The sequence below is a fragment of the Scleropages formosus genome, chromosome 17 (genome assembly GCF_900964775.1).
Source record: "Scleropages formosus chromosome 17, fSclFor1.1, whole genome shotgun sequence".
NCBI classification, from domain to species: Eukaryota; Metazoa; Chordata; class Actinopteri; order Osteoglossiformes; family Osteoglossidae; genus Scleropages; species Scleropages formosus.
The window spans coordinates 7,865,803-7,876,133 of record NC_041822.1 but is presented as its reverse complement, the minus strand read 5'-3'; the positions used below and the strand labels follow the sequence as shown (position 1 = coordinate 7,876,133).

The following is a 10,331-nucleotide window of genomic DNA, read 5'->3' as shown; positions in this document are numbered from 1 at the left end:
TAACTGCAGTTCTAAAATGCTGTTAAAATGTAGTTGCACAAGAACTGAGACAAGGAGGCGGGAAAGCTACTCCTAGGTCTTCCTGGGAATATTAAGATTTATGCTTTGCGCATCTCAGTAGCATGTCTGGTGTTCATAGGAAGTCGCTTCGGAGAAAAGCGTCTGCTAAATAAATAAATCAGTGTAAATGTCTGTCTGTCGCCAAAGCGTCTTATGCGAAAGCTAAAGAGAACCATGTACAGCAGGCCGACACACAGAGCTTTATTCATTTGTTCGAATGGCTTACAAAGAGGGTTTCCTTTCACACAGGGAGCCTTTACACAGAAATTAGCACGTACATCAGTAGTGACAAGTACCTTTCACAGCTTGGCCAGTCATGTGATGTCTAGCACACCACCCCCCATCCAGCAAGCAAACCGCCCCTTGCCCCTACCCTCCTCTCACCGCACAGAATATAATAAATGCCAGATATGTAAAATAAATAAATGTCATTATGAGTTCCTTTCCATATACAAATATACTTTTATATGAAGTTCATTGTACAATTGTTTTACTTCAAGCTAAAAATTTACAAGAAAGATTGTACAGTGAGGCAGAGGACTATTTTATGCACCCACAATATATTACACAAAAGTTAAAGGTGTACAAGGAAAATCTCTTGGTGGCAGATTCAGATCATAAAAAGATACAGGAAAAAAGCAAGTTATTTCATTTTTCTATCTGCATTAATGGCTAGACACTCATTTATTGCCTATTGCATTACATGCAATTCTTCAGTCAGAAACATGCATGAAAAAATATATAACTACACTGGAATTATGTCTGGAGGTAAATATTATAACGGAGAAAGAGAAATGCAAAATTTCCTCTTGTCTATAAGGTAAAAAAATTTTTTATTGTGGCACACTGGCTGACAACAAAATACATTTTTGAGATATATAATCTATAAATGCATCATGTATTTAAAAATACCACTTATTAATAAAGATTTATTATACTCTTATAAAATATTATCTCGGAAATCACAAAGAAAAGAAAATATTCAGATACTGGACACTGAGAAAAAGAAAAAAAAAAAAAAAGACTTCTTGGAAAAAAGTAGTTAACCTGCATCCCAAGTTTCTCATATGTAGTTATAAGTATATTATTACATAAATACCCCACAAAAATGTGAATGCAAACTAATAATGAATAATGCATTGTGAATTATAATCCATCCATCCATCCATCCATGCACCCACCCATTTTCATTAACCACTTATTCTGATTGAGGTCGTGGGATGAATAATAATGTAAATGTATATTTAGCATTAATATTAAAATCATTTAAAAAGGTACTCTTATACAAAATATAACAAAGCAGACATTTTATACAGTTTATATACAAAACCAATATACAAATCTATAAAATGTATTGGCCTCAATTTTTCCAAATAAATATTTCACTGATCTCAAGAAGGCATAATTTTTGTATTGAAAACAATAAAATGTACAGATTTGTGGCTACAGTTGATTCAGTTTCCTTTAAGTATATCAGATACTATTTACACTGGTAATAAATTTGGTTCATCCTGAAATGTTCCTCTATGCTATACTGGATGTTTTTTTCAGTCATCATTTTTACTCACACATTACTACAAAAAAAAAAAAAAAAAAAAAGCCATAGGATTATATCAGGTAACAGGTTTTTAAAAAAAAAAAAAAAAAAAATGGTTGCTATGCCATTTCCCAAAAGTGCATACTTGTCGCAAACATCTTCCTCGTGATAGCAAGGCCAGATAATGAGAAAGATCGAAGGAAATCGAAATTTTAATTCACTTTTTTTGAAGTCTACGACTGCAGAGCCCATTCAGGGAGCTAAATAACAAGTCCGCATCCTCGCCCCACCGTGTTACCTAATATCCGCAAGCAAGATGTACTGAACGTCTGTCTTCCAGCGCTCCTCTGTGCACGTAAAATGTAACACACAGATGTTGAGCCATTCAGATCCATAATATGGCAACCAAGAAGCACAGTAACTGTGTGTGTGGGGATGAGAGCATTGCTATATCCAGCAAAAAATACCTGTACTGCAGTTCCAGCCTTTTCCTTACACGGTGCCATCTATTTAGCTGAATGAAATCTTGGTTTTCCAGGGTACGAGGCACCGCTTGACTCGTCTTCGGCTGCATGGTAACAGAAACGAAGCCAAGGGCCGAAACATCTGCGGCGCATTTTTTTTAACACAGCTAAATACTAAAATGCCATTCCCTGATCAAAATGTTTTCCAATAAACTGCAGATCTGACGCTATGAAACATCTGTCAGAATGAACCGTTTCATACATCTGGTCGACATCTCGGTCGTCGAAACATTTTCGATTACTACCTTGCCTCTAGACAAGTCTGCAATACCGGAACGCATCATTTCTCACATTATGTGTGTCATTTATTGCGAGTAACCCTCTTAAGGATCACAGGAAACACGAGAGGCGGTTCATACCTTGATCACGGTCATAATCCGGACGTGAACATCATTACATTTCCAGGTGAGGTGAGACAAAGTGAGGAATTATACATTTTAACCAATATGCTTACTGTTGCAGACATCTGTACCGAAGATGGTACTTCATTGTTTGCAATGCTACACTCGCGATGCGAAATGAATGAATACGCGTAGGCTGTAACCATATAGCTTTCCGAAATGAACCAGATTTGGCTTTAAATTATATCCAAGTATAGCAGCCATAAGAATATTTAAACATGATATTAAATACAGGGTAACACGGTTTACACTAATAAAGCAGTAAAACAGATGCTGGTAGCACTGTTTTAAAACGGTGTCGAAGGAGTGGTCTAGTTAATAACCGTAACAGAGAGGATGAGGGAGGAATAAAACGAGAGGTTGACCGTCAAGCGCAAAGCTCAAAAGGTGGAAATACCAGCATCCGTAACGCGTGCAGACAGGCTGTGTCACAATTTACACACGGAGGCTGAGTAAAGAGGCGTTATTCCCACCAGAAATAGCCTCAAATCCTAGGTTCGAATCCTAACTCGGTTACTGCCTTTTTTTAATAAATTTAAAAAAAAAAAAAGGCAAAGGCAACAGGTCTGTTATAGTGTGATTAACTTTCTGGTTAAAAAAGAAAAAAAAAAAAACGAATCTGTGGTGTGCCCTTTTGTGGTCACTAAATTATCCATTTAATTATGACTGTGAATAATGAGGGCTCGTTCCATCCAGTCAGAGAATGGTTAAGCTTCAAGCATCCAAGTGGAAGACAGTCTTCACGAGATCATGTCTGTCATTATTCATCTCTAGTTAGCTACCGAGATGCAGTCTCTCTTCCAGTGCAATAACAAGTGTCGTGAGAATATGCTGGATGGGCTTTTGTTTTATCTGCATGCGCAGGAGTCCACGGTCATGTTGGGGTAGACCTTGAGCACCACGTTCTTGTCCTCGTCGAAGAACAGGATGCTGAGGGAGGACATCTTCTCGGGCACGCAGCAGGGCTCTGGGATACCAGGCACCACGCCAACAGCCCTCACGATGCTCTGGATGGTCGCATGGTTCGAGGGTTTCAGTGACTGAAAGAGGAAGAGGAAACTGATGAAACCTAGAATCACACTGGGACTCTACATTTATTCATTTAGCTGACATTTTTCTCCAAAGCAACTTACAATGCTGAGATACCTAGAATTACTCACCCACATTGGCCATTTTACTAGAGTAATTGAGGGTAAGCACCTTCCTAAGAGCAACTTGAGCTTTAAGTGGGATTCAAACCTGTGATCTTTGGGTCCAAAGGCAGCAGCTCTAACCACCCAGACTTATCAAAAGCTCTTTCGGCTGAGTTCAGTACATTGTCAGAGAACCACTGACAACCAAGCTTCCTCTCAGAAAAAAAAAAAAAAAAAAAAAAAACCCACAAGCCGGGAGTGTGAAAACACTGCATCAAAATTTGTACAGCAGGCCTTTCTCTAATCATTTTCTCTTCTGTCACTAAACTGCTTCAATTGCTGCATTAAACTGGTCATCCTTAAAATACTCCAAACAAGCTATTCAAATGTCATTATATTACACTTCAATATATTCCCATCTTAACTCAGTTGTTCACCCCATATAATCTCACACACATTTATTTGACATTACACACACACACAAAAAAAAAAAATCATAATCCCATGTAACTGTGATGTTTTCTAAAGTGAACAGAAATTCTTGAAATAATTAAATATACCTGGACTGGTGGTAAAAAGGAGGAAATTAATTTGGATTCAAGAAACAAACTTGGAAAATTTCCAGACCTGTTCAGGGGGAAACTGCTAGGCATAGTGGGACCAACAGATTGAAGGCTCGACTTTTATCTGCAGCTTTAGTACCCCTGAGCAACGTACCTACTCAAAAAAGCGCTCCAATACAAAAACAGATTAAGTATCTTTGGGTGAAAAGCGTCAGCTAAACGAGTAACTGCACATTTATTTCTGCCTGTCAAATTTAATTGCGTTTTGCCAAATGTAGCCACAAGATGGTGCTCTTGTCCCACAGTCATACGGGCCAAAGACGCAGCAGATGCAGGGGAGCAAAGCTTTGTGAAAAGAATGCAGACTCAGATTTCTCACTAGGAATAAGGACTTCTTTTCATCAGGGCTTGCGAACTGTATTTGCTCAAGAATGTTTTGAGTTTGAACATTCTGAGTTTGTTTAATACTCAGAGTACGAATGCATTTTTTTATGCGTTAATATAGCAAAACAAACTTAATTCACCTTTTTGTTCCTGATTTTTTTTTTTATTTTCATGTTCAGTATTATTTTAAATAGGACAAGCAAGACTTAGATAAGTAATAAACTGCATTTTTAAATCAGTAAAACTGCAAATATTGTCTTAAAGTCTTATGACGCAAATTGTAATTTGTGGCCCTTTGCATTTTATGTGGTTTAAATGTGGCCTGCTTGGCCTCTGAACTTGAGCACCCCTGCCTTAGTGTATTTTCCTCCGCCAGAGACCCGAACAGAATTGCACATGATGCGCACCGGGGAGTGAAAGTGAAAAATCAAAGTGAAAAATGAGGGAAAACAGGTTCTCACGGTAGCACAGCAAGTTTTGCTTGGTGTCTCAGAGCCTGGGTGGTGTGAGAGGATGTGGGTTCAATCCCCACTCAGTCTGTGTGGAGTTTGCATGTTCCCCCCGTGTCTGCTCTGGTTTCCTCCCACAGTCCAAAGACATGTTGTCCAGGTTCACCCATAGTGTGTGAGTGAGAGAGAGTGTGTGTGTGTTCCACTGATGTATGGATGAGTAACCCAGTGTAAGTAGTGTATCTAGCAGTGTAAGTCACCACGGTGAATAAGGTGTGGGGGCTGATAACACTAGAGTTCACTGGAAGTTGCTTTGGAGAAAAGCATCTGCTAAACAAATAAATGTAAATGTTCTCCATATAAACCTTACAAGATACACTTCCATAACCTTCTACACGAAACAATAACGGCACGCATCAACGTCCCTATAAAACAAAATACACTAATTACGCATACACGTAAATTAAAAGTGCGAACGTGTAAAATAAAGAAACAAAAAGCCGCACGCAGCAGAGTGTGTGTGTGTGTGTGTGAACAGTACTGGAACAGTCACTAAGAGCGCGTGCAAGCTGAGAAAGAGCGACTTGGGACTGCAGGTGTGATCAGTCACACACGGCCGGGTCGGGGGTTCGAGCGCGTTCATTCAGGCACTGTAGTGGCTCCTGTCCGCACGCGCTTCACACACGAGTTCTTTTGTTTGTTTGTTTGTTTGTATTTACTCCCATGTTGCAACCGATCGAAAGCATAAGCCTCACACGCTTCAGTGAAATACGCAACACAACTGCACTACACAGACAGAACCGATGATCCGATGTTAACGCACTTCTCCCGCCTCCGGCTATACTGTGACACTTTGGCAGAATTTCGTCACTGACTGTATTCAGCATGGTAAACCACTGTCACCGCTGGCCTGTGATAAATGTGCTGTCTGGTTTCTCCGAGTGCTGCAAGGAGGACAACATCATTTTATTCCATTCAAAACTCACCTGTTTCGGACTCATTTCTTCCCCATCTCTTAAGTGCACGATAAGCCTGCGTTTATGCTTAATACTTAAAGTTTTTTTTTTTTTTTTTTAATAATGATGAACGGCTTTATGTACACTGATTCAGATGGTGGATCGTGACTAATTGACTGTGCTTTATAATCACGTGCTTGCATCCGGAGAAAAAGCGTCTGCTAAATGAATTGTTAACCAAATTTCATTTCCATAAATGCAGATTCTCTAATAAGAACCCTGACTATAACGAATGAAATCAAAACTGTACTTCATTACCGGATGGGCGGCACGGTGGTGCAGCGACTCGCGAGTATCACTCCTGTCTCACAGCGCCCTGGGTGGCGAGATGGGACGTGGGTTTGATCCCCGCTCAGTCTGTGTGGAGTCTGCATGGGTTTGCTCCGGTTTCCTCCCACAGTCCAAAGACATGCTGTTCAGGTTCCCGCATAGTGTGTGAGTGACAGAGTGTGTTCCACTGATGTATGGATGAGTGACCCAGTGTAAGTAGCGTATCTAGCAGTGTAAGTCACCGCGGTGAATAAGGTGTGGGCTGGAAGTTCATTCGCTTTGGAGAAAAGCGTGTGCTAAATAAATAAATGTAAATTACTATCTTTAACGCGATCGCGTCAATAAAATTTCTCAAAATCGTTTTTGGGAAAGGGCTCCACCTAGCGGAAAAGCGTGCGACGTGCATCAAGAATAGCACCAACGAATCAGAAGGAGCGACGCACGAGAGCGAGCGGCAGCCGAGACTCACCTTCGGCATCGGGAACTCGCAGGACCCCGAGCAGTAATACGCGTCGAAAGACTTCGGGGAGATAATCCACTCGCTCCAGCCAATGTCGGCGAAGTCCACCTTGAGGTACCTACGGGCGCAGTTCCTCGGCTCGTTCCATTGCTTCTTGCGCGCTTTCTTTATCGTGCGCTCGTCGAACTGCAGCAGCGGCATCGTCGACTCTACTTTGTGCTGCCGGCTCTGGTTCTTGCGGAGCTTCTTCCTGGGCCGCTTGGCCGCCTTGTTCTCCAGCGGCTCGTACGGGCCGCTCTCCTCCCAGGCGGTAGTGCTGTACGGATACTCCGGGCCCGGCAGCTCGTTGTTTTGCAGCGGCAGCAGGATGCTGCCGCCGCCGGTGCTGCTGCTGCTGAGGCTGGTGCTGCTGCTGGCAGAGCGCTTCGTCCTGCGCGCCGCCGTGCCGTTGGCGTTGCGCGCGAGCACCTGCTGCTGCAGCTTCTCGAGACCCGGCGGCGCGAGCGGCGCGCTTCCTTTGTTCCCCCGCAGCGTGGAAACGACGCTCTCGGGCTCGGAGATGGCGGAGTCGTTGGCGTACACCAGAATGTAGGGGGGGCGGCCCGAGAGCAGCTTTCCCCAAGGTCCGCGTCCTCGCGGCTCGACGACGCCGACCGCGATCAGAAAGCGGTCGTGCGCTTTGCCCTGGTCCACCGCGCGCGTGATGTCCCTCCACTGCCACGACGTGGAGTCGCCGTGCAGCGCGGACGCGTTGAGGCGAAAGCGCCCCAGAGTTCTCGTTTTGTTATCCACGGAGGCGAAGCTCCGGATGCCGAGCTGAACGTGACGCTGCGCTCCGGGTCCGCGAGGGCCGCACGTGTTGCTGGGTCTCGCGCACGAGCGCGTGCCGTTCCGCAGCTCTCCTACGTAGTAGTGCAAAGTGGCCGAGAGAATGCGTTCGGACCCGGACAGGGAGCTTAGGTTGAATATCTGCAGCTGCTCACCCTCCACAGTACCTGAAGGCACGAGGGAGACAGACAAGTTACCTTTACGTGAAAAAGCAAGTTTAACAGTGGAAGGCGATGCGTTCTAATAATAATGATGCCGGAGAACTACAGTTCTTCGCTGTACTTTCACATGTGAAGTTCTAAGACTAACCGCTAGGTGGAGACATTCTCCCGTAACAAGAAAGGGATCTGAGCCAATACCGTCTTGGACGAAGAGTAACTTATGAGAAACGATTAGTATAACTGTGAAAAGCGTTCCGACGAAATAGGTAACAGGCACGGAAATTTACTTCTGATCGTTTATGTAAAAATATCAATTTTCTGATCTCGTTCACCGGCTGCTCTTCCTGTGCCACACCAGTCTCATCGTTTCACACGCGAAAAAGAACATAATTTTATAAATTTCATGGCATTAATTAATAGAGCCTCAATAACGAGACCTGCCATACAAGTGAAAAATCACTATATAGTGAAATCCATCATAAAGCATAACCGATTGGTGAATTTCTTTATAATGAAGCCGAGTTACTAAATGGAGCCACAAATAATGTGTTTGCTGTCTGCGTCTTACTTAGTTTACAAAGACACACAACAATCAATCTCAGCACTCACTCACTTATCACTTAGCGCTTCTCATTATTTCCCAAAGAGAAACATGTAACTAACCCCCCCCCAACCTCCCCCACTCGCTGCTTCCTAACAGGTGAACGGCAGTCGCTGGCTGGCAAAAGTACATTTATTAGTTTAAGGTTGCTAATAATAATGCCGTCGCAGCGCACTGCATATACAGAAGAACACGCAGGGCAGCCGGCTTCACACGAGGGACGTGGTCGTGGATACGCACCCGCGAGCGCCCTGAAGGCGCGCACCGTGTTTCCATCCTTGAAGCGAAAGCCCGCCGCGCTGTACTTCTCATAGAGACTCTTCATGTGCTCCGACACCGTGTCCCGTAGCAGCGGCTCCCGCGCGTCCTCCGCTTGCAGCTCGTTATCCGCGCGTTGGCCCGACGCGCCGGCCCCGAGCAGAGAGGCGAGGGCCAGCAGAAGGGCGCACGCGTGTTCGCAGGGAGCCATGATCGTGATCACGCCGCGCGGCGAAGCAGCTGTTCAAAGCGCACCTCCCAGCAGCTCCTCTTTCGGATGCGATCTCATCACCTGCAGACACACTGGATGAGAGGTGGCAGGAGCTTCCCCGACACTGAAGATGACTTGCTGGGCGAGCGATCGGCGTCCACCGAGTGACAAGTCGTTCCTGGCTGGAGCTGGTGTGCCGTGTGCCCTCCTCCACCTTGTAGCTGAGAGGGGCAGTTCTCCACGTTTTGTATCTGATGTCTGGGCTGATCTAGGAATGGACAGCCAATGGGACCCGTGCTCTGCTCACTGTGAAGGTGGTGTGTGTCTGGGGCCATGGGGCCAGCTGGGTCCTCCAGAGACAGAGAGAGAGAGAGACACACACACACTCTAACACTGACCTTCGCAACCCGCTCCATTTTTAAACACTTCTACAAGTGTCCGCTTCTAGGCTTCAGCACGTCCAACTGGGCATTGTACACCAGTGTTTTCTCTCAAAAAGACACATCCGTGAGGAAAAACAAACTAAAGGTATAATGATGCTGGCAATATACAGCTACAGGTGTATGCTTAGCTTAATTTTTTTTAGTGCACCGGGGAGTGTCCCTGTTAGAGCAATTGCCATGCAATCCTAAAGTTTTTGGTTTGAATCCCACTCCTGTTTTAGTACCCTTGATCAAGGTACCCTAAATTGATAGAATTGATAGAATAAGAATATCCTGTTGTACAAATGGGTAAATAATTGTAAGGCTGATGATCTAACACTCTATGTCACAACTGACAAATGCATAAGCTAAGTATAGGCTCAAAAGTAATGCGCAGGTGCATTCAAATGTTCAAGTAATTAGTTTCAATTTGATTAATTTACAGAGATAAAAATGTCTTATATATAGAATTGAATTATACAGTCCCGAACCAATTGAGAATTTGTTTGGGTTGCTACGAAATATTCTCGCATGCTTTAAATATTATATTTTATTTTAATAAACTGCTTTTGTCAGATATTCCTTTTTATTGGATGACTCGTTTCTGGACTGCGTATGAAGTTGCAAAGTGAGATCCTGGTAGAATATCTCAGTAGAGCGGAGAGTTTGGCATGTGGTGAATGAAATGGATTATTACTGGAATTAAAGGCTTTCTGCCCTGTTTTGTCAAGTTTAATGGAGTTAAGCACACACTTCCTGAACATTGCAGTGTGATCCGGATACAGCACCACAGCCCTCACACACTAAATAAGAGTCTTATAAAGAGCTTAAATACCCCTTTCACTAATTCTTTTCTATATGCATTGAAGAGGAAACGATAATGAATCCCCTTCTAACAGAGACATTACGTTTTAAAATATCTATTACTGGGAGAATGCATGACAGACCTATAACCTGTATGAGAATATCACAAGAGATATGCAAGATCACCAACACTGGCTTTGAGACATTGGAAACAACCAGATGTATTAATGATTTAATGCGATAAGAGTT

At 43.6% G+C, this 10,331-nt stretch overlaps 1 protein-coding gene across 1 annotated transcript; it reads right to left on the bottom strand.

Moving 5' to 3' along the window:
* Positions 1–2,837: 2,837 nt before the first annotated feature.
* bmp3 (bone morphogenetic protein 3) lies at positions 2,838–10,028 on the bottom strand. The gene is made up of 3 exons (XM_029259564.1): positions 8,628–10,028; positions 6,807–7,792; positions 2,838–3,562 (listed from the first exon to the last, which is right to left on the bottom strand). Exons 1-3 carry the CDS (start codon positions 8,854–8,856, stop codon positions 3,371–3,373), a joined length of 1,407 nt encoding a protein of 468 aa, XP_029115397.1. The 5' UTR covers positions 8,857–10,028; the 3' UTR covers positions 2,838–3,370.
* Positions 10,029–10,331: the final 303 nt, after the last annotated feature.